This window comes from Drosophila suzukii, chromosome 2L (genome assembly GCF_043229965.1).
Source record: "Drosophila suzukii chromosome 2L, CBGP_Dsuzu_IsoJpt1.0, whole genome shotgun sequence".
Classification (NCBI taxonomy): domain Eukaryota; kingdom Metazoa; phylum Arthropoda; class Insecta; order Diptera; family Drosophilidae; genus Drosophila; species Drosophila suzukii.
Window position 1 is genome coordinate 24,666,381 of NC_092080.1, and position 25,342 is coordinate 24,691,722.

The 25,342-nt window shown below is 41.4% G+C and overlaps 2 protein-coding genes across 2 annotated transcripts in view; both read left to right on the forward strand.

Moving 5' to 3' along the window:
* The window catches only part of Snoo (Sno oncogene), a 94,576-nt gene extending 74,935 nt beyond the window's left edge, over positions 1 to 19,641 (forward strand). Inside the window, exon 2 of the mRNA XM_017086834.4 lies at positions 14,166 to 19,641. Within this exon, the coding sequence (XP_016942323.3) occupies positions 14,166 to 16,817 (2,652 nt within the window). The 3' untranslated portion in view covers positions 16,818 to 19,641. The remainder of the gene's footprint in view (positions 1 to 14,165) is intronic.
* Positions 19,642 to 22,279: 2,638 nt separating this feature from the next.
* On the forward strand, positions 22,280 to 23,692 carry LOC108019000 (serine protease inhibitor 42Dd). The gene is made up of 4 exons (XM_017086613.4): positions 22,280 to 22,344; positions 22,403 to 23,229; positions 23,285 to 23,435; positions 23,492 to 23,692. Exons 1-4 carry the CDS (start codon positions 22,332 to 22,334, stop codon positions 23,611 to 23,613), a joined length of 1,113 nt encoding a protein of 370 aa, XP_016942102.3. The 5' UTR covers positions 22,280 to 22,331; the 3' UTR covers positions 23,614 to 23,692.
* Positions 23,693 to 25,342: the final 1,650 nt, after the last annotated feature.

Genomic DNA, 25,342 nt, shown 5'->3' on the forward strand with positions numbered 1-25,342 from the left:
GGCCAAATAAAACGAGCAGGAAAACGAGCCCAATCTGGTTTGCCTTGCAAAAGGCGCGGTGGAGCGGGGTAGGCCTACCTTTCAGACATCTGCGGCATTTCAAGGTCTGACTCAGCAAACCGAGGAAAAGGAAACGCAGACCACGTTAAAACGGAGACCGTGGAGCTTCGTTTGTCTGTCGCCGGCTGCGCCCTTTTCTACCAGCCACGCCCCTCCGGTCCAGCCATCCAGCCATCCCAACATCTAACCATCCGACCATCCGACCATCCAGTCATCCGCCACATTCCAGTTATGGCGATTCCCCTCCAGACACACCTAGTTTCTGTCTCTGTCTCTGTCTCCCCATCCCCTCAGTTCGAGCTCCTTTTTTTGGGGTTTTCGACTTGGTTTTGGGATGGGATGGGGTTCGGGCCGAGAGATCTTCGTTTCGGGCTTTTGTCTGCGGTTGCGGTTTCTTGACCAAGTTATTGAACTCTCCGCTCATCGCTTCAAAATAGGGATGCCAAGTTGGAGATATCAGCCGAAGCTAACCATTTTTAAAATATTAAAAGCAATGTTTCACTTAAAGTTTGGTTGAAAAATTTATTTGAGGGAATAGGTTATGGTAAAATACTACTTAAATTCTTAAGTCTTGACTCACAACTAGTTGACAGGCTACTCTTTTTAACTCTTTTTAAAAGGCGAATAATTTAAAGATTGGGTACTACGGGTACTATGACTTCAGTCATTTAAGACTAACTTAAAGAATAATGATACATATATATACACAATTTTTCCGAACTATATATTTTTAAATAATTCTAAAGGAGGTGAGACTAAAATTATTTGGAACAGTTAGCCGACATCTCTGTCCCTGCGGTTGTTTTCCTCCGTTTGACTCGATTGTTTACCTGTAGTTTAATCACACATGGCTTGAGTGGAGTACCATGAGGAAAAGGAAGAGAACCAGAGGCCGAGGCATATCAAATAACATTTGATGCTTCAAAAGAAGCCGACAAATGTGACATCGGCCACGACAACAATGTGGCAGGCCAGCTACAATAATTTAGTTTTGTGTGCTACGAGTATTTAAATAATAAACTGACCGAAGGAGAGGGCTCTTTTTAGAAGCAAAAGAAGTCACATCAAAGCGTTGACTCTTCAGTTCAGCTGCCGTCAATGACCCCACGAAAGCCGGGGCTTGAATTACCTGAGCCCCCCGCTTCTAGGCGGCAAAAAAGGGTTAAGCGGGGGTCCCCGTGATCCTTTGTAGTTCCACCGAAAAGTGGGGTGGGGAACTACAGAAATAAGAAAAAACAAGAGTGGTTTCAATTACGCAAACAAAGAGCCGACAAAAATTGGGGGAGAGCAGGGCTAAGCCCTGGCTCTTAGCGCCAGAATGTGCAAAAGGCAACAAAGAAAGCAATTACAAATAGTTAAGACTTATTTAGCCATGTCAGGCGGCTGCCGTTGGCGCCACTTGGCCATTAAAATTTGATTGTAATTATGACCATACAGTCTTCGCCACTAAACCGACCAAAAGGTGCCACACCAATTCACCCACTTTGCATATAACCCAACCACACCCCTCCCCCATTTTCCCAGTTTTATGGGGCCAAAGTCCAGAGGCGAAAAATGCTGAAATTTCCATTGAATGCAAATGGAAAATGCGAAAACGAATACGAATGCCAAATGCAATCCAAATGCGAATGCGAATAATATTTTCTACGCCATGCGCCATTTGACACATGAAATGCAGTAGCGGGCGGAAAAGGAGGGAAATGCATAACTCATACGCAGTGTGTGACGGCCGAAAGAAATTCTCATGGAGTGGTGGCAGACTGCAATCGATAAAGAAGAAATTAAAGAAGGAAAAGGGAACCACCAGTGGCTTGTGCTTTGACCAAGATGTGCAGTGTAATTAGTCATTATGTTAATTGATTGCTCTAAGAGCGAAGCAATATATTGATTAAATTAATTCAAAACGAATTTTTAAAAAAACAAGGATGATAAGCAAAGAGGTTGACAATTATTGTTCATTACTCATGTAGCAATTTGTACTTGACTTGTTTATAAATATGCATATAAATAAGTGCAATAATTTATTTAATATAATACATTTTTTATCGTATCCTTAATTTTAAATTATAAAAAGGCATTCGTTTTGATGTACAACTTAATTTCCATTTATCGTAAATTCTATATATGGACATTGTCAATGATATCTAAAGGCTTTCATAAGTTCGATTTAATTACGTTGTAGAAATTGCGAAATTGTATCTGGACCATTTTCGTAATTATCTGATTATTTAAGCAATCCCCTTAGGCCCACCGATTCTCCCTCTTCATTAATGAACCAAACTCCATTCAAGGATACTTGGATTTCACTCAGACCTCTGTCGGATTCCATTGACATGTCGGGTTTCCCGGAGGTTTCCGGTTGCCCGGTCACGTGCCCAGTTGAATCTTCATCTTCATCTACTTTACTCAACTCAATCTCCATTTACAGTCCCGTCTTCATCTTTATTTCAAACCCCATCATCAGAACACAGACCGCCTAACAATTCGCTAAACCTGGCTGCTTTTTCGGGCTCATTTTTCAGTTGTCTGCCCCGAGGGCCAAAGTCTGGGGATTGGAAGCCACTTTAACTACCGTTTGCGGACGCAGGAGAGCGCCGAGTTGCCTTTGCCTGTTGGCCATTTGGCTACTGCAGCAGCAACTGCAGCAACAATCGCCAGTTGGCGGCAATGTGGCAATTAACTCTTTGATGGATTTACTGCCCGCTGCTGATGTTGACGTCGCCGGCGGCCCAACTGCCTGCAAACTATCTGAATCTCTCTCTATTAACCCCCTTCGATTCCACAATTGAGGTTCGAGTAGCAGTAGTGCCTATAACAACTTTGAAAAATACGCAAAGTAATTTTTAAGTGAGAAACCCAAATCGGATAACACATACTTTGTAAAGTTATCGAAAATCCTAATCTAAAATCGTTTTGCTGTAGACAGAAACTGTGTAATTTATTCAACGTGTGTCCCTTTATGACATAAACTTCTCTGCTTGAAAACTATTATTAATGTAAATGATATCAATTACAAAAAATCAGATAAAACAGTTGTTCGCATCAAGGGAAAATCTTTGCACTATTTTTTCCACCGCCGCTGTCTATCTGGTTGCCATCTCCATCTCTCTTTGTTTGACTATTAAAAATGGCCACGAAATGCGTTTTTCGACTGCAACGGATGCCACATGCAGTGGCCGAAGAACCGAACCGAACGAATCCAAACTAAACCGAACACTCCACAATTATAAAATAACCATCATTTATAATGGTCGTCGTCGCGATCCCCTGACTCCCCATGACTCGTCTAGAAAAATTGCCAGCGGCGGAATTCTCGATGCGAGCGGAAACGCAGCAAACTGCAACTTAAAACTGCCAGTGCAACTGCAGGGAAAAACTGCGTGTGGATTTGAAATATTCTGCAGACATTTAGCGGCGCTTTTGGCCAGCAAAGCTGAAATTAAATCCCACAAACGGCAGCAACAAAAGTGGCTGCAGTTTTTCCGAGTCAGAGAAGCGTTTCAAATTACAGACACCAAATAAGCCGCCGCCGACGCCACGGCCAGCGATGACTCCCCAAACTTCACAACCCCCCCTCGGAAAACCGCCTCCTGCCCCTGGTGGACTTTCCGCCGCCCCCTTCGTCGCGGTTGCCGCCTCCGAAAACGGAAAACGGAAAACTCGCAGCCACAGAGCGGCATCGCTGGGGCCGACAATAAAATGCGTGGCAAAATGCAATTGAGAAATTAATTTCTTTCATTCATTCGGGCTCGGAACGGGCTCCTCATCTCGCATTTTGCTCTATAATTATAACTAATTTGTGTATGCGAGGAGATCTACCCGCAACAATAGCGAAAATAGCCAGTGCAACAAATGCAACATCGCCGCATTCAGCGGAAAACGCCTCAAACAAACACTTGCCTTTTGAATGGTGGGGGGTTATAAAGATGTGGTTGGAAATTGGTATAATGATTCTTGAAGATAAGACGGACCTTACAAATGAAGGGACACCTCGTCCAAGTGACCTCAAATGAATATTATTCATATTGTTAGCATTCTAACTTACTTGTTAGGGTAAACCAGTGCCCCATCAATTACGGTAACTCCTCAAAACTAACTAGTTAAACACTAATAAAACCATGCCCCAGCTGACCCCACACCACGAAACATCCTCGCTAGGATCAGAAAGTTGAAGGGAAATCTTTTGTGCATAAATAATTAGAAACTATCCGAACAACTCTGGCATCAAATTAAAATAACAGACCAGCAGATTTCCAAGTGGGGACAGGGCTGTAGCAGTTTCATATATATAGTTTTTTCAGGTCGATCTACTTCATCCAGGCGTGCTAATGAGCTACAGCCCAGGACGGATGGATGGACGGACGGATGGATGGATGGATGCTGGGCTGATGCCTCCCGGAGAGGCCCATTCATGTCTGGTGCGCTGCAGGAGGACGTGGCCCTAGTTGAGGCACTGGAGGCATGCAACCAAATGAAGTGCCAGAAATGCGAAGCGAAATTGCATAAACCTCTCGACCAAGCCAAACGTTCAAGTGGAGGGGGCAAAAAAAGAGTGCAAAATACGAAATATTTTTTACAGTCCTCCGATGACTGAGTTCATTAACATTCCAAACTTAAAAAATAAAATGAGAGCGCAAAAAATGGGACTTCTCCGCAAATTCAGGTGCTGCTGCTGCCCAATTCCTGTCAGGCTGTGTGTGTGTGCGGGTTTTTTTCTGGGGTGGACCGCAAGCGCATATCCCTGCAGGACCTGCTGCCATATCTACCCCAAGCCTCGCAAATCTAAATGACTTTATTACTTTTTTCCCTATTTTTCCTCCCGACTCTGGCATTTTATTTCTGTTTTTTCCGTTCTGAGCTCCTCTCGACATTTCGCTCCCTCCGCTCCGCTCGGCTCCATCTTCCACTTCCACTCCACTGCTACTTTCATTTGAAATTCCCGCAAGGATACAACAAAATGCGGCAGAAAATCAGCAGAGCCAGCAGTGGAAAAAAACCATCTAGTATTGCAGCAATGCAAATAAAGGAGGCCCGGGACTGTAGGGGTTTTCTGGTTCTATTTTTCCAGCCCCCTCTCAAGTGCTCCACGGATTGTTGTTCGGGGGTTACCCAAGCCCCCCGAACTCGCTCGAGTTGCTGTTTAAATGCTGTGCGCAAGTTGCACTGGCATGCCCCAGCAGAAATTTAATTAGACAACAAAAATCCAAAGAGGGGTGAAACTTTGGATGTACTGGCATGCAGGATATATTTTTTCACTTTTTAGTGTGCTGAACGAACATTGTGTGGGCCGTGATTCAAGGGTAATTCGGAGAGGGTGAGAGGGTGATGGGTGGAGGAGGGCAGGACTCGAATACCCTAGAGAGGTTGCCATTTCCCAGAAATCCGTTCTCCTCCACTTAGGGCTCACAATGGGAAGAACGGGAGGGCGGGAGAATCCAAGGAGTTCTCCGTCCATTTTCCCCATTGTTGTGATTCATATACTGTGATGTCTCCCGCTTGGGGGCATCGCATTAATTGCATTGCATACGTTGGGCGTTGGGCCAACGCTATCCCTATCGCTGCTGCAAGTGGGTGTGCTTTTAACCCCTTTTTTCTTTGTTATACATATATTTTAACAATGAATTAAACTTGACTTTCGCCTCGCCTGTCAGCCACAAAAGAAACACTTTTTACGCTCAAATTAAAAACGAATTCTGTACGCTCTAAGAAGCGGTCAATGTGCCATAGAGGGAAATAGGAACTTTGATAATAATAATAATACTAATAAATAATACTTACCTAATTATACTTAACAAGGCCTTTATCTAGAATTAAATGGTTATTAGCCAATTACTTCCAAATACAATACTTTTATTGTGTAGATAGTAATGATAGAAACTAATTTAAATATTAAAACAATAATATCAAAGTATCATACCTCCGGTTTATATCTAGAATCTCCTAGAATATCTTAGCCCAACACTTTTTGGATGCTTGTGGCGGAAGCTTTTGTGGTTCTCTTCTTCCACTCGTATTCATTCTTTAATGTTTTTGGCATTTGTCTTTTGAGCAGGGACTTCTCGTTCTACACCCACTCCCCGCCTGATTTTCTGCTTCTGAAGCTGATGCCTTTGCCTGCCTGGCTAGAGGGTTTCATTTTGCGAAACCCTCGGTTCAATGACATTTCCTGTTCGCTGCTCGAGAACTGCCATAAAATGAAATTCTTGTTGCGGTGACAAACGAAAAATTACAAACAGAGCCAAGCCAACACACGCCCCAAAAAAGCTCCCATGGCAATTCCATTGGCCCGCAGTTTTAACGGAGCAGCAGAATTTACAGAACAGATTTCCTCCCGAATCCGATCCTCTGGTCCTAATTAAAGCCGCAAAACCCCGCATGATTTGGCCGGGAAAGGCTGCGATTGCCGCTAGCTGCAGCTCATAGAACTGCAGATCAGCTGGCGGTCATAAAGTTTTACTGGCCCTCGTCTGCTTGTCCCTGGTGACCATCTTTGGTCAGATGGAAATGCTGGCAATAAATAAATCGAAGCACTGCGAATTGAATCGAAACGAAGCCGCTGGAAAACGCTAAACAAGGATTGCCGGCGAACATTTTCATAAATCGCCGGGGATCAAACCTCTCTCTTTCTTTATGGCATTTTTGTGCAAAGTTTTCGACCATTTCAACTGTAAAAGATTGGCGGCAGGAGGAGGTCAAATGGTCAACAATGAGCACTAAATGCCAAACACCTTCAAGAGTCGCGAAAATCTTTCTAGCGGTGTCTCCCTCACTGACAGTTTGACAAACATTTCCAGGTTCCCATCCACTACCTCCTTCCCATTCTATAAGGCCCTTTCTCCCTGCCTGTCAGTCATTCCCTATTCGAGTGCCAACCGACTGGAGCTTGACTTTGTCAAAAGTCAGACCTGCTTTTGAATTTTTCCTTCTGTAACTTTTACTGTGAAATCTATATGGAAATATTCATAAATGGTTGCAGTGAAAAAAATAAAAAGATAAAATATGTTATATAATAATGAAATATAGCATCTTATATCATCAGTTTCAGGTTGGCACAAATAAATTATTTTACTCTTTACAAGGAATATAATAATAATAATATAGAACATTTTTTAAATGTGAAAAAACGGTACATATTTGATCATTGATCTTATGTTTTCTGTGTAGTCCAAATACTCGGTAAGACTTCCACCAAACCACTATATTCTATGCAAAGTTTGACTGACGTTTCGACCTGTCTTGGGGGCGTGGCCGGGAAGTTTTTCCCCTAGAGGGGCGGGCAAAAGTTGCCGAGAAGTTTTCTCTAATTTGCTGTGGTTAAACTTTTTAATTTAAATGACATGGACCATGCAGAGGGAGAAATGAAGAGAGGGTCTGGTGGGGATGAGCTGGTTAAAAAGTGACGCCCACCACAAGCGACAGTTGATGGGCGTTTGGGGCGTGGCCGGGATGTTCATGTTGATTTTGGTGCCATGCCCCAGAAGATTTTCATTAGCCCAAGAACAACATCAACGGACAGGGAAGAGCAGAGGGGAAGCGAAGGTGGGCCTATCATTTACCGTTTTCTCACAGTGTCCAGAGAAAAGGCCAAAACAAATCATAAATTTTGTGGGCCAATTGCTGTGGCCAATTATGCAGCAAACAAATGACCCATAATGAAGCGGGGAGCTCTATCTGCTGCTGCTCGTGCTGCAGTTGCTGCTGCTGCTGCAGCTTTTGGAGCACCCTGACAAAGTCAACATTTATCTTCCCATATACCAAGCGGAGGGAAGTTTTGTTTTATGGGGAAGTTAGGGCGGAAAAAGAATACTCTAGAGAAGTAAAAAATTGGTTCCCTAACATGCTTTTAAATGTACAAGCCATTACACAAATTAACTTTGGGTAATCTTAAGAAACCATTAAAAAAAAACAAATTACGTTTGGTTGGCTATTCCTTTCTGTATATTAAAATGTATCACATTTTCATTTAAATTTTAAAATGGACTCCAGCCTTGTATAGCCCTTACTATTTTCCTTGCAAAGTTCTCGTAAAGTTCTCACATTCTCTACGACTCAAGTGGATCCCATATGATAGCTACCCCGTCTCAGTGACGTTTCCATCCATTTCCGTGGCACAGACAATAAAGCCTTGGCGGGCAACAAATAAATTTCAGCCCCATGATGGCCGAGGCGGCTGCCAACTAACTTTATTTTTTCTCCATCTGGAACCCAGCCTTAATTGCCATGTTGCGGCAACAACATGTTGCTGATCAATACGAAGCCCCACTCGACTCGACTCGGGACAGATGATAATGGCTATGCAGCAGTTGCAGCGGCGGCATGGAGCAAATTGTCCATGTCCAAGTCCACGTTGAAGTCCAAGTCCAAGACCAAGTCCAAGACCAAAGTCAAAGTCAAAGCCGAAAACCCGGTGCAGAGTCCCCATGATTAATGACAATAAATTTGAGTCTCTTTCGAGGGGAGGGATCTCCCCGGTTTTGGTGGATCATCAGCAGCACAATGGAAGGCTTGATTAGAGCGGCCAAGAGCGAAATCAGAAGCTGGCCTCGTAAATTTTGAAAATATGGCACGGCGGCTGTCATAAAAATGCAATGCAATGTTGCAATTTGTTACTCTTTTTACCGCGCTGCATAAAATTAAGTGTGACTGTTGCACAGGAAAAAAGGCTGTTATTGGATTGGCGTTGTATATTTTCCCATTTTAATTAGTAGTAAGTCCACAAATTAACGCGCTATTAAAAGAGCAAGAATTATTAGTGCTGCCTATTCGATCTCGACTCATAGTCTTGGTTTAAAGCCTAAAGGATATGTTACTGCTTTCATGAACTTACCTAAAGTCTGCCATATCGTAGGAAATTTACTGTGGCATAAAGTGTTATTTCAAACCTATATTGGTGTGCATTTTTCTCGGTGTGCATTCGCCGCAGTTGCGCTTGCGCATTGTCTGACTTTGTGCCATCACTCAAAACGTCGCACGCTAATTGGACAGAGAAATTGCATAGTGCAGAGCAGGAAAAACACTCGAGGAATAAGAGTGAAGTGCAGGAATCGCTCCCAGAACTGCGACCCCGACATGATTTAGTAGACAAGGCATTAGCTTTTTATTTATCTTACGCGCAGATTCGGTTTCATTTAGTTCCTATTGGAATTTCCCTTGCTCATTAAAGAAACTGCACCCAGCCAGCCTGAACCTGAAGTGGAATTTGTTTTCGACTCCATTAAAAGTTGATTTAAATATTTTTCTAAACGCAACGTATTTTTCTTGTTAGTCCCTCTCATATATCTTTTTGTTCCTCCCCTTTGCAATTTATTTTTATACCTATTTTAATTTCTTTTTCTTGGGCTTTCTTCATTTGTTTCGCGCTTTTTACAGTTTTTGAGTTCTGCGCGTTGCGCTCGAAGTGCTGATGATTATTATTCTCTTTAATTAAATTAGCCATAATTATAATGGATCTGCAAGAAGTAATAAGCATGTGGGTAGCTAATAATGTGGAATACCAGAAGTGAACTAAGGGAATGGGAGATTCTGACGAGTTGCAACGGCTTTAGGAATTAATCTGATGGCACTATTGTTCTAATATTATATATATACTTAGAGGAAAAGGTATGCACTCTAATAAACTAATTACTTGTCTCAGAGTACGGATATTTTAAGAACTCGAAGATTAAAATTAACTTCGAATTAAACAAAGCTGAGTAACACTTTGAACCCTTTTTCTTGGAGCTCCCTAGTTGGCCGTGTATGTCATGGTCATGCTTCGAGACTTTTGACAATAGTCAACTCTGCTTCTGTAACTTACTTTTTAGTGGCCGGCTTTGTTTTTTATTTTGTTGCGGATTTTGGCGCTTCCTTCGCTCTCTTTCCTCCGAGGAGACAGACAACAACACGAATGGAAAATTGTAAAATGTCGCCGTCGGAAAAGAGGGAAGAGAAATGGGATAGTAGCGAGTGTAATGTCGATACGAATTCGGCGGGGTAAACAAGTTTACGGCCAGCGCCAGACGCAAACAAAAACAGCAGCAGAAAACCAGGATTACACCGAAAAAATGTAATGTTCTGGTTACATAAAAATACTCCAAAGATTTTTACATAGACTTGTGATTTAACAATTTTATAGAGACTGCAAGGCAACACGATCCAATCATCATTTTTCATTATTATTATTTGTTAAACCACATTTCTGATGCATCATAGTTTCAATATCCGGTTTAATTTTTATTTTTTTCAAATTTTTATTAAAAACTTGAGGGATAATCGATTTCAAAAAATCTCAAAATATAATGATTACATGTTGAATTTTATTTTCAGCTCTAAAAACAATGATTATTCTATTGGTTTTATTTTTGGCTAGACAAACAACTCTTACATTTTGATATTTATTTTCTGGAAACTTGTTTGAGTTTTATTTTTTGATTGAAAATAAAACTTGATCTCAAATTTCCTCCAATTTAAGACCGATGGCTGTAAAAATGGTCGGGAAATATACAAAGTCGACCCCGGCCAACTTATTAAGACTAATTTTAAGCTTCAAGCCGAGTGATTCTTCTTAGATTTTTTGCTCTCTTCGGTAGTTGTAAAAACTCTTAAGCACTAAACAGCAGATACAAATTTAATTAACACCTCTTTTACCTGTTAACGTTGTTTTCTGGTAAAATTCTCCATCGTATATGGAGCATACATATTGGAACAATATTAAAATTAATTTCTTAAAATTAGTTTTGTTGATTGATGGCAATTCTTCGAGTGCATCGCAAAATAAGCAGCGCCAACAAGATGACGCCAAGAAATGCAGATGAAGCTGACAGCAGCCAAACTACGACGATGTCGGTGCAATGTTAAATGCATATGGGTCGCTGCTCCATTTCCACATGGCCGCCACTGCGTCCCAGCATCCCGATCCGATCCCGAACCCGGACCGCAGACCCAAAACCATCCTCGTCAATTGAGGAACATGCATGAAAGCAGCAACAGCAGGACGACGGCGATCTTTGGCTGCATAATTGCCAGTCTAAATCAATGGGGCGCAAGTGGTTGCCGCTGAGCATGTTGCTGTTGTTGGCGTTGCACCCATACATGACTCGGTCGGACTTCATTGTCAACGCCGTTTGCCATTGCCGTTGCCGTCTCCATCGGCATCTCCGCAACCGCAGCCACATCCACATGCAACTCCATCTCCATCTCCATCGCCATCGCCATCTCCATGTCCCATGTCCCAAGTCTTGTGTCCATGTCCGTCGCGGTCGTCGTCAATATTTGCCATGATCTTATCGTCAAGCGGAGTCATGTCGCTGCCTTGCCCACGATTGCCCCCTTGGAACCCCCTCCGCCACACCCCTGAGCAACAGCCGCAGTCACTTGGGTGCAATTATTTTCTTAGATACACTTACCAGGGACCATCGCCTTCATTGGAATTGGGGTTTGAAGGGTGAACATTAAACAAAAGGAACCGTTTTATATTTAAAGATTTTCTAAGTGATGAAATTCAGAAATAGGTTTGGTGGTCTTGGTCTTGGGAGTTGGCATACTTTTTGGAATATCCACTGATGGGCAGGGTATACAGACTCTTTAATACAAACTGATTTCTTAAGAGATTACGATCCCCCGTGTCCCCTGGCCCGGCTGCACTGCATCTTTGGTGCTGAGTTATGGCAAAAGACCTTGGACTTAAGCACTAGCGACGTCGATACTGGAAGAACCCGAACGGGGCCATCTTGCACCCGCACTCGCAACCAAGATGACTCCGCCACCACCTGCCCCCGCCCCGCCTGCGCCAATAGTGCAATTTGTCATTGCACCGTCAGCGACGACGCGTGCGCCAGCATGGAGACTCGAGTCACTGAGCTGCCGACTGCTCCTCAGCCACTCTGCTTCCACTGGGAGAAAAGTCTGTCTCAAATCAGAATATATGTGGGTTCGCACAGATCGCTTTCAATAGCAAACCTCTTCGATTTTGGTAGAGACCTTAAGACGAACTTAAGAGATGTCGTAAAGAATGTTTAAACTTTGAACAGATCAAAGTTCTATAGAGATATTTTTGATACCCCAAATAATATCTAAAGCATGATTGTGAAGTCTATGTTTTTGAACGTAGTAAAAATCTTAAACTTTTCTAAATCTGTCATAAATGTCATTGATTAAATTTATTAAAATATTTTATAATTTTGGAAGACAATCTTTGTTTCGCCGAGTGCACGCCTGAGCTCCCTGGCTGCCCCAGAGCCTCGTCATCTATCGCTGGCTGCCATCTGCTTACAGTTAAGCGACTGTCGGTCGCCGAGCCTCGAGGAGCAGGCATCTCCTGCTGCGTCTCGGTTTCGGTGGTGCTGCTCCGCCAGTTGGTGGTGCCGCGGATGGGCTGGGGATGGCGCTCCTTCGCGACGACTTCTTTATGGCTCTTGATTTTTATGATTTTGCTGTTTAATGGTTCATTTGTGGGCCTCCACTGCGAGTGCGAGTATGTGTCTGGCTCCCAGTTTTCTTATCGCCGCGTCAATATCTTTCCTAGCTCCTCCAATGTGTGTCTTATTTTATTTTATATTTTCTGTAGCTTGCCATCGTCGCCAGTTTGGGGGCATGTCTGTCGGCCCAATCTCCCTCCTTGGAGTGTGGTTTTTTCAATTTATTTATCTATTTGCGGGTTGCCATTTTTCGGGGCCAACTTGTTAACCCAAGATGATGGCCAACAAGTCAGTTGGTTGCAAACTTTTGCTGCATACTTTGAGGTTGCGCGAAGGGAGGCAGAAAACGAGAACTGGTAGTTGAGACCAACAATTTAATGGTATCTCCCCTAAATACCGAAACCCAATGCCATGATTATGCTAATGAGCCGTTGTTGACACGCTCGCTGATCTCCGGCTCTGGGATCTACAGATCTCCATCATCATTAGCCCACCTTTCGGTTCAGCATTTACCAACTCAGCGGCAAATCTCCAAGAGGCGACTTCCTACAGACTCGTTTCGATCATCGACATCGTTTGCCTTGGCCATTTGTTTAACTGCCGCTGTGACACCTCCTCTGCGTTGGAAATGAGGATGGGTATGGTAGGGGCATGGGTATGGATGGGTATGGGACTGGAGGACGTAGTTGGCCATGGCAATGGCGATGGCAATGGGTAATGGATAATGGCGCCGCCTCCATTCAAAAATCACTTTATGGCTGCTGCGAATGCAGCTGAGGTTGCGTTGTCCATAATTGGACGCAGTGCCAATCATTTTAACAGCTACACAAACACGCAAACCGCGAAACCGGCTGGGATTGCTCCTCTTCGTTTTCCCCCACTCGATTCACTTCTTCCTTTAACCATGCTGATAATGCAAATATGTGCGATAGCTTCGGTATCGACTGTTGTGTGCCCCGTATTTCGGTATTTATTTCATTTGACTCCTGGGAAACAATCAATCCTAACTATGAAAAACTATAATTTCTTAGCGTAAGTTGTAGTAGCAATAAGTACAACGAATTTTCGATCGGATAGGAATACAGCAACATATCTTCCAGCGCCAGTACCGAAATACTCCTGGACTCCGCCAGTACAGGGTATAATGAGAGGTAGTATGTAGAATGAGACAACTGCTGGCAGCCACTTCAAAGCGGTCTGCAGTGCCAGGACCAGGAGGACCAGGAGGCCGCCGCCTGTCCAGTTCGGAGCCTCCTCAGTCTCCTTCCTCCGCCGGATTCTGGTTTGGTCTCAATGACAATTGGCGCCATAGCCGCGGGGTGCGTTTGGGGCTTGGTGTCTGGCTCTCGAGGATCGCTCCTCGGGTAGTTGGGTTGTTTGTTTATAATTAGCCCACTCGCTAGCCTCCGACTGCAATTCAAATTGATGATGGCTACTGGTTTTGCTACCTCTGCTTATTTTGCTCGATCAGTTTTCTAGCAACCTTAGAGCTTCCACAGGGAAAAACCATCTCCAAAACTTGATCATTAGATATTCCAAGTATATTTTTGTTGTCTATGGACTCTGATATTTATTTTTTTCCCTATGAAGTAGTAGCATTTAATTGGCGATTTTTTTTAATTTTCATAACTTTTGATTTTTCAAAGTGTAGCTCTTTTATGATCGATCAATTTTCTAACGATTATTCCTTTTTCTTCAACCTCTTTGCAGGCGGAAATGCTCATGGACGACGGTCTCCTGGGCTCGGGGCATGTTCTTGGATTGGCCGGCCATCCACATGGCCTGGTAGGCGCCTTGGCCCCGCCCCCGCCACCACCGATGAAGCAGCCGCAGATGGACATTCCCAGTGGCAAGAAGCAGCTGCAGCAGCTCAAGGGGGCGTCGTCGGCCGCCTCCACGTTTGAGTACCACTATCAGTTCATGTGCGCACACCTGGAAAGGGAGCGAGAGCACCTGCCGCACACGCATCCCCTGAGCCACCAGCATCGGGCCGTTCTGGTGGCCCACCCACATGGGCCGCATCACCACCCACCACCCACGCTGAACTCCGCGTCGGCCTTCCGACCTTGGGGACCCACCAACTCCAAGGCCTTCCTGCACGCCTATAACGCCACGCTGTCTTCGCTACCCTATGCCTGCCAGGAACCACCAGAACTCCAGAATCCGGAGCGGGTCGTGCGGAGTACGGACAAGAGATATGCGGAGAGGACCTACCAACCCAACGTGGCCTTGGCCCCGCGCAAGAGTATTCTGTCCAAGGAGCGGGACAAGGACAGGGAGCGGCTGGAAAGGGAGGTGATGGTGCGTCAGAGATTGAGGGAGAAGGAGACGGATCACCAGGTGGTGCACATCAAGCAGGAGCGATCGCAGACACCCCCGCCACCCACGACATCGCCACCCGAGGTTCTGGCTGCTCCTCTGGACGTCGTGGAACCACCACACACCTCCTCGAGTGGCAGCAACTCCCCGCTACCCGCCCACCTGCCCGCAGCACCAGCCACTGGACCACCCAATGCTGCCGGAGCACCGCCAACACCCACTAACCTCCGAAACATGCGCAGTCCGGAGGAGTTTTCAGCGGGAGGCAGCAATGAAATTACCTCCTCCACGTCGCCACACCATCAGCAGTCGTCGCACCACCAGGTGGTGCAGCAGCCGGCAGGAGCTCAAGCTCCGTCGCAGCACATCATAGCCACCGTTAATCAGCATGCCAAACTTTTGCCCAGCTCCAGTTCCCTGCCAAACGGCAATGGAAGTTCATCGCTGGCAGCCACAAACAACGAACCGAGTCGGATCAGGATCAACAAGAACCTGATGAGCCACCAGCCGGTGGTTGCGGTGAGCGGCATTGCCCCACATCACAACCCGCACCACCCAACGCACATGCATCACTTCAGCCATGGGTACTACAAAAGCCAGGCCTCCTCACCCACTCAGTCCTCCAGTGCTGGCCTGAACTTGAGTACCCACTCATCGAACGTGGTCAGTTCGCCCCATCATCCCAACCATCAGAAGTCCCAGCATAGTTCGGGAGGATCCGGGATCCATAGCCTTAAAAATGGTAAGACCCATTTGGGCAGCGAATTCGAGTTGTCCACAGACACTGATGATACGGACAGTCTGAACGGAGAGCCCGACTCGAGTGCCATGCTACCACCTTGGGAGCAGGCTGTGGAATCCCTGAGAGAAACTCGACCCAGGGACCGGGAGAGAGTTCTCAGCCTACTCCAGAGATTACTGCAGGAGAACCATCAATACCGATATAATAACATCCAACTGAGTGAACTGCTCCACAAACAGGACGTCCATATAGCCGACCTTACGGAGCAACTTCAGAGATATCGCAGGCAATACGAGGAGCAGGTCTGCAAAGTGGATCTTCGAAAGATGCCATTCAAGCCGCAAACCCGGCTGGAGGAACCGGTGGAAGAGGGTCGGGGAGATCCCGAGGAGGACGAGGACCTGGAGGAAGAGGAAATGGAGGACAGGGCTAATAATAATAATCAACAGGAGCCATCTCCCCTGATAAAGCCCCCAACAAATGGCCTGCGACGGAGTGCCACGCCCCTAAACTGTTGTGTGAGTGAAGGGGATTTTGAAAAGCTAGAAGAGCCAGAAAGCAAAAGAATAAAGCTGCAGCCCGAAGAAAAACCAGAGGATCGGCAGGTGGAAGAAGAGGAAAGTCCCTCTAATATTTCGGAGCCAGGCGATCTGGAAAAAAACCAAGAAATTGGCGAGAAAACCCCCCCAAACAACAATCTTAAAAGTCCCCAACCCAGTCAAACATCCAGCGATGAGGACATGGACGAAGATGAAGATGAAGACGAGGAGGATGAGGAGGAAGACGAAGAGGTTCAGATAGAAGCCCCCCACAGTAGTGCTTTGGCCACGCCCCCCACGGCCACAACGCCCCTTTCGCCGGACTCGGCGGCAACTGCCGGACAGTTGTTCGATAGTAGCAACAGCAGCGATGAGTCCTCGATGAAAAAGGCCCAGATGTCCGCCTGTCATGCACTGGAAAAAATCAGCAGTCATGTGGGCAGTGAGGACAACCATCAGACGCTCGAAGAGGAAAGTCAGGAGGAGGAGGCGGAGGCGGATGAGAATCCAGAGGAAGATGAATCCGACGACGATGAGATGCCCCTGCAGCAGCGACAGCAGCAGCAGCGCCAGCGGGTTGTCCCTCTAACCGTGCTCAGCGTATCAGTCCCCGTGGGACACCACCAAGCACCCCCACATGCCCCCATGGCCACCAAGGCCAGCAAGAAGCAAACGCCACCAGCACCACCCACTGCAGCCCCATCCACCACAACATCAGCAACAACGAACTGCGAGTTACAAATCAAAAAGGAAATAACCTAGAGTTAAAATCCCATAGATCCTCTTACAGAAGAGCTCTTTCACACACACGTCAAACAGTTTAAACTTAGTTAAGATCCGTTTTTCTTTTGGAGAAGAAGGTGCAGACAAAATTCAAGCACAAAGCCTAATCGCACACATTGTCTATTCGCAAACAGGAATAAATGATATCTAAGCTAAGAAAAAACGGCTTTTGAATTGCTACATTTTTAATTAAAAACATTTTGAACGTTTAAGTACATAAAATCAAAGTTGAAAATACTTTCAGAAAATATTTCAATTCATTTAAAATAACTCGAGATTTCAGAGATTCACAAAAATTTATTGGGAGTCTATAAGCTACTCGCAATACTTTTGTAGCTTATCAACTGTGAAATCGATATCGTATTTAAAATTTCTGAACTCGATATGTAAACCCAAAAGCAATTTTTCTTACTTTATTTGCATAACGTTTCCCCTTAACGAAACCTATTCAAAATTTTGTAGCATATTTTAAAACGATTTTACACAGCTTGAATTGATCTCACTTTAAAAAAGAAAAGGACAAAAACAAATTTATTTAGGCTTCCCTATTTCGAAAACCTTTCAACGTTGCTTGCAGAAATTATAAATGAAACCAAAGCTTTAAAGAAAAATTAATTTGTGTATATTATTCAACGACCAATTTGTGCGTGTGTTTTTACCACTTACCGCTAAAACTAATTAAGTTATTATTTTTACACTTGTAAGCTCTGCAAGACAATTTAAATCCAAAATAATATTCAAAGCGAGGCTTCGAAAACAAAATTTAGGAAAGGTTTTTCTTTGGTCAGACAGGCAGCTGGTTTTTATTAAGGAAGGAAATATATATATCGCCCTCTGGAAACCGATGTAATTACATTTAGTTGTACCTTAATTTTAGGTTGAACAGACAAATTGATAGAGCAAAGAGAGAACACACAAAATGAACCCACCACAGATAACACAAAATAAATGCTAAACACTTCTAACGTAATTCTAATTAAAGAGGAAAAATATGTTTATGAATAAGATGTTGCCGCGTTAAATTTATACAATACAAATATGAGTAATATTCTACGATATATGATAGAAGATGGCAAGTGTGGAAATATTAATTAACATTAAGCCTCCACGAGAAGCATAAACATATACATAACATACATAAAGATTAATATTTATTGTAGCTGCTAGTTCTAAATCGAGCAATTCTCTTAACTGTATAATTATAGACTTCTGTTCTTCTTCACCTTGTAAGCTTTGCTCTGTAGGCATTTAGTTTCGTAGATTGTAACCATACCACAACATTTGCTAACTAGTTCTTAAGGCTTCTGTGTGGCGTAGTTCTTTGTCTATTGTAAATGGCATCGAGTGGTCTTCATTTTTTGTATATATAATTTTTTCTTCGACGAGATTAGGGTACTACGGATTTTAGTTGCCAACACTTTGTGAGAAACATATATGCTAGATATCTTCTGGATGATAACCAACTGGAAATAAACCCAAGCCAAGAGCCAAGCGAAAGAGCGCAGAGATTTCTAAAATCTATAAACTTTTGTTATTAAAACATATTTCATAAATTATTTATGCCTGTGTGTGTTTGTACTTTCTAAAAGAAAACATTTCGTTCTGTATTTAAGAAACCATTTTCTAAGCTACAACTGAAAAAAAAGGAAACAAAACTTTTAAACAAATTCAAACCAAAATTTGTCTATCTTAAGCTAAAATTATGTAAAATTGTATAAATTTAAAAAGGCGATAAACGAACCATTAAAATATTAAATAAAACATTTATAAACTATTTAAATGGACCTTAAGCATGAAAAATTCATTGTTATGCTTATTAAAGAAAGTTAAATAAAATATATGCGACAAAAATAAAGAAACAAATTACAATTGCTATGCAAAAATATAAAAAAATTTACTAATTATTGTAAATTAATTCTCTTAAATTTTTGTGTTTTATTTTCCAGACCAGAACCAGTACGATAATAAACGAATTACATTAAATAAATTATATAACACATAAAGCAGAACAACAGTACCGATTGAATAGGGACGAAAAATGGTTAATCAAAAACGTTAAAACGGTTTTCAGCAAATTTCGTGTACTTATGGCCAAATTTTACAAACGATTAAAATAGTTAAACATACAGAGACGAGAGAAACCGAAACTTTTTTGTATAATTTTTGCTAACAACCCAAAGAGATAAACAACAAAACAAACAATCATTTTTATAATTAATCAATTAAATACATTGACAAATTTTACATAACCCGAGTGTTTATATATGACATATTATATATTTAACTTTAAATACGAGACGGAACGATGCCCAAAATACGAGCATATTTGCCCCGCTTACTGAATGCGACTTCAAATTGTTAAAAGTTAAACGTGCAAAGGCTAAGGAACCAGAAGAACAAAAAATCACAAAATAATGGCATAAGTTATATATTAATTATTTAAGCATGCAGCAACAAATCCGCGTCTTGTCAAAATACAACATATACATAATTATATGTCTGACGATTCAGAATGCAGAAATAAAATGTACAAATTGTGGAGCAAATTAACAATAGAAAATGTAGTGAGAATTCGGGAGATAGAGGAGTATGAACGAAAACATCAAATGAAATGCACCACAAGCAAATAAAGTTTAATCAAATTAAACAGTTCATGAAAAAACAAATTTGACTTCAACGTTTCATATTTAAGTAGTGCAGAAACAAATAAATACAAAGGAAAACAAAAATAAATTATTACACATGTAATGAAAACAAAAACAACCAATAAAAAAGCGATAAATATTATGCAAAATATATATAAGTAATTTTTATTTACAAAGGAAAAGCTGCGGGTAATAAAAAAATAAGAGTTGTCCTATTTTGGATTTATAAAGTGATTCATTCCCCTATCAATTTAATTTTGATACTTTTCCTCTTTCCATACAAAGACAGCGACAAAAAAAAACGATAACTGCAACAACTGAGATAATACTAACCACATTTCAGCCAAAAAAATCCATGAAAAACCTAGCACACCAACCTCACCTCCGACGAAGTTGGCCGTTGTTGTCTGTTTGGGTTTTCTTTTAGCCTGGGAATCTTGCTGTTTTCCTTCTTTGTGTTTTGTGTTATTTTTAATATTGCAAGTGCTGAATAAATATAATATTTATTACTGTTTACAACCTTCTTAATTTTTAGACTTAGGTGCAAGGGGAAATGGGAGTCAAAAATATACCGAAGGATAAAAATACAATAGGCAACATGAATAACACTAAAAAAAAGTACTGTAATTTTTCTATTATCCCTTCTCGTCCTCTGTTCCGTCATTTTTATAGAACTAAAAAATATTCAATGTTTTTGAATTGAGGCGCCATTTGCTCTTCCTCTTCATGAAATGTTAAGATGCAACGTTTCCTAACAGAAATGTTAAGAATTTTTGTGTTAGATCTTAACATTTCTGTTAGATTTTGATACATCTTAACATTTCACTGGCAACGCTTGATTTTTTCAATTTCTGAAAAATTTTAAAATATGGCTTCTGTCTAGGAAATTCTCAATAAATGTGTAGATGTACATGTACATTGTACATAAGCATATACATACATACAAATTTACATATACATATACATATAAATGCATTGTATAAATACACCCTGGGTAAAAAAGTGGTTACATTTCCAACTATTAGGTTATGTAAAATTACACTAGATGTCGCACAAAATGCTGCGTAAAAATTGTGTGTAAAATGAATAAATGCAGTAAAAAAGCAACTGTTTAGCAATAATCTACATTTCGACCCTCGCCCATAGTGAAGTCATTAATTTATAACTATTATTCTTATTCACTTTTACTGAAGACCAGATGACTTACCGACACATCACAGGTCGTTAAAGCAAGGTCGACAAGGTCGACTTAAAAATCTTTGATCCTTTTGACCGTTTTTCTCATCCCATTTTCTAGCAATATGTGTAGGCTCGGATATCTTCGCTAAGATGAATCTTTGGCATAATCAGGGACCGTAATTATTATGATTCTTAAAGTAAAATTTAAAAATAAATATTAATAATTCCACAAATACCCTTACCTACTCTAACGACTATTCACACTTCTTGAAAAAGCACATACAATCAAAACAAGCTGACATCTACAACAATGTATCGCCTTGGTACAAACAAATGATACAGACCTCACCGCAATCCATCTGTCAGATACACCCAAACACCAATAACAAAACACAAATACTCATACACCGGATACGACTAGGACATACCAAACTCACTAATGCCCATTACATGGACAGAACACTTCCCAACACATGCCCATTCTGCCACCACTCCCCAATAGACATCCAACATATCATATACACTGCCCTTCCTTATCCCAACCCAGATCAGATTCCTTCCAATTACTAAACCCCATCAACACCATCTCAAACCCAACCCCCGACAACATCATAAAAATCATTACATTTCTTGAAAAAGCCCAAATTAAGTTTAAAATTTAAATGTATATAAAAATGCTGTTAATTCCACAGAGCTCTTAATTTAGTTAGCCTAAAGTTTTAACTTAAAGCTAGCTTTATATAATAATAGTAATAAAACTATTAATAATTAACTAACATTTTTTATAATAAAAATTATTTTATTATAATACTTATAAAAAAATTGTTTATTATAAAATTTGAAAATAATACTTAATAGCTGGTAGCATTAAATACAACAAGAGACAACGCTATAGTCGATGGCCACGACTATTATATGCCCGTTACTCAGCTTAAGGGAGTGCGAGAGCAAACCAACTTTGCTTTTTTCACTAACACACCTAGCCTAAAGCCCCACCTAGCGCCATCTGTCTTCTTCTTTTATTACGCCACAGAGCCTACAGCGCCAACTACCCTATAGCGCAACTAGCAGCTTGTTGGCGTATTAGTGAAAACAGCTAGTTTGTAGCTTTTTATTAACTGGACCGATTTCAATAATTTTTCGCATGTAGATGGGTATTGACAAGAAAAGCAAACTCTCATTTTTACAATATATTAAAAAACGGTGTTTTTGTGTTACAGTCGTTTGTAGGCGTTAGAGTGGGAGTGGCACCCTGCTGAAACAAACTTGAAAAAGCCCAAGAATCGGTATGCCAAGTCTCAACATTCTAGCTCTTATAGTTTTCTAGATCTCTACGTTCATACAGACAGACGGACATGGCTAGATCGATTCGGCCAGTAATCCTGATTAAGAATATATATTCTATGTTACATACTTTTATATATTCTATGTTGCATACTTTTACTCTACGAATAACGGGTATAAAGATGGTATCATATGTATAATAGTTGAGGCACTCCTAAAATGTATACAACACTAACAAATATCAAATTCAGTTACGGTTTGAATAATCTTAGATCCGTTGATAATGGATTTTATGGATTCAAAATTCAATGAAGTAGTCATTATCTTTCGCCGACTTTCACAGTACTTAAGTCTACAGCAACATTATATAGTAGAGAGTAGTAAAATGAAATACCTTTGTAAGCTACAACAGCAATTTCTTTCTGAAAGCATAAACTATTAATTTTCTTTTCAAAGGGGTGTTCTTATTGGCCACTGCTGTATCAGGCCTATTCCGAGAGAAACTTTTCCAAAGTATAATTGGAGACCATGCCAATAAAAATTATATTGTATCGCCCCTGTGCGCCGAGATTGGTATGAGCATGATTCTTATGGGAGCGAAAGGAAAAACCGCCGATGAACTAAGGTCAGCTCTGAACCTTCCAGAGGATAAAAAGGAAGTGGCCAGAACATACGATAAGCTTCTTAGTAATTTCAAACATGGTAGAATGCTTTATCTGGTGAATCGGTTATATGTCAACGAACCGTATCGAATTAGTAAGGATTACAACAAGTTGGTGAGTGAATCCTTTAGGGCCGAGGCAGAGGCTATCAATCTCGCCGACGCAGCAAAGGCAGCCTGGAGTATCAGCAATTGGGTCCTTTATAAGACATTCGATCATGTAAAAGCTATAATTACACCAAGTAACGTGGCACCCGATGAAAGTGCGGTACTAGTTAACGCCGCTTTCATCAAAGGCTACTGGAAGACTGGGTTTAGAAGAACCCGTACGACACTGAGTAAATTCATTCTACCAAATTTCAAGACAGTTAATGTCCGGATGATGTCTCAAGTGGGTAAATTCAGGATGAGCGAATTTTTGTATGGCCAAGTCCTTGAACTGCCGTTCGACAACTCAAACCTTTCCATGATAATCGGTCTACCGGCGCATACTTTACATCTAAGGCTAATGGAAATGAAGATCAAAAAATTTGCCGAGACCCTAAAAGAAATGGATGTACATATTCAGTTGCCAAAGTTTAGTATCGAATTTCGCACGGATCTCGTTGACATTCTTAAAAAGGTAAGTAGGTCCTTTTTAAAATATATTCTTTGCTAACACGTGTATTGTTTGACAGATGGGCATAAATGATCTCTTCACCAATTCCTCGGACCTCAGCGGTCTACTAGAGGGCACAGGTGTCAAAATCAGCAAGGTCGTACACAAAGCCTTTATAGAGATCGACGAAGGCGGCGCCTCGACGGAAGCGGCGGAAGAGGTTTTCACTAGTAAGACTTGCCAAGTTTCTCATACGTTGTCTTATTTTCCTTTTAATCCTTTCCAGAAAAGAGAAAGGGAATGCATTCTTTCAATGCCAACCATCCGTTTGTGTTCTTAATTCGTGATACGAACACCGTATACTTCCGTGGACGTGTCGTTGAGATTAACGATACAATGAGTTTATAAATATATATTATAAGTTTTTGTGGGACCATCAAAATAAATTTTTTATACGAGTATTCTTGGATATACAAACTACAAATTACAAAAAAAAGAAAGGAAGTTAACTTCGGCAGGCCGAGGTTTGTATACCCTTGCAGTTATAATTACTAAATTTAATTCGAAATTCATAAAAATACAAAAAATTATATTCCCAATAGTATAAGATAATATGTCAAAAAACACCGAAGCTATAATTTGTTTCATTTTATTTCATATATTATATTTTATATAGTCGACCGATTTTGATAAAATTAAATTCGAAATTCAGAACTAATTAAAAAATGTTGTTTCCAGGCGTAGATAGTTAAGATATAATTATTACTGTTACGCGTAGAGTAAAAGGGTATACTAGATTCGTCGGAAAGTATGTAACAGGCAGAAGGAAGCGTTTCCAACCCCATAAAGTATATATATTCTTGATCAGGATCACTAGCCGAGTCGATCTAGCCATGTCCGTCTGTCTGTCCGTCCGGATGAACGCTGAGATCTCGGAAACTATAAGAGCTAGGCGGCTATTGAGATTTGGCGAGCAGATTCCTGAGCTTCTTACGCAGCGCAAGTTTGTTTCAGCAAAGTGCCAAGCCCACTCTAACGCCCACAAACCGCCCAAGATTGTGGCTCCTACAGTTTTGATGCTAGAATAAAAATTTTAACTGAAATGGATTGTTCTCATCAACACCTATCGATTGACCTAAAAAAGTTTGCCACGCCCACTTTAACGCCCAACCGGTAAAAAATTTTAACTGAAATGTATTGGTCTCGTCAACCACTCTAACGCCCATAACGCTTAAATCTGTCTACCGCCGGTAGATGGCGCATTTTAATCTCGCTTTGCTGCTTACATATCTCCATTTCCCTTTGGTCCCTTTGGCAACGGGTATCTGATAGCCGAGATACTAGAATATAGCGTTCTTTCTTGTTTTTAAAATTTTTTTTTAATATACCTATGGGAGCTTTAATATATAGTTGTCCGATCCGGCTACCTGCAAAAGAAAGAAGACTTTTGGGAAAGTTTTAGCCCGAGAGCTTTAAAACTGAGAGACTAGTTTGCGTAGAAACGGACGGACAGACGGACATGGCTAGATCGACTGGTCTGGTGATGCTGATCAAGAATATACATATATGTATACTTAATGGGCCGGGTATAAAAATGTACATTTAAAGATTATTAACTAAAAGAGCCGGATATATAAAAACCAATATATATAGTTGTGTACCCGTATCGTATCTGTTAAAAACTATGTAACAGGAAAAAGGAAATGTGTATTGATAAGGATCACTAGCAGAGTCGATCTAGCCACGTCCTTCTGTGTGTGCGTCCGTCTGTATGAAGGATAAGATCTCAGAAACTAAAAAAAAATTGCGCTGGTTAAGAGGTGTAAGCATGAGGTGTCTTTCCACGCGTATTTTTAGCAAGAATGCAGTCATCAGACCATATTTCTTCAAAAATTTGCAAAAATTCGTATGTGAGATATAGGATTGGAAAGCGTTTTTACCCTTATCAAGGTACACTCAGAACTCAAATTATATATTCAAGAACTAAATTTAAATTTAATTAACTTTCAAAAGTATAAGTCCATATTGCAGTCCATCGACCAGAAAAATAATTATTTGAATATATAAAGCTTTGAACAGTAATTTCTAATTTCTAGCCTGTTAACGACTGTGTATTTAGTGTCATTGCAGCTGTTAA

Excerpts from the sequence above, each read along its gene's own strand:
- LOC108019000 (XM_017086613.4), top strand. Across the intron at positions 23,230-23,284 it reads TCGTTGACATTCTTAAAAAG|ATGGGCATAAATGATCTCTT; the intron begins GTAAGTAGGTCC and ends ATTGTTTGACAG. Across the intron at positions 23,436-23,491 it reads GGCGGAAGAGGTTTTCACTA|AAAAGAGAAAGGGAATGCAT; the intron begins GTAAGACTTGCC and ends AATCCTTTCCAG.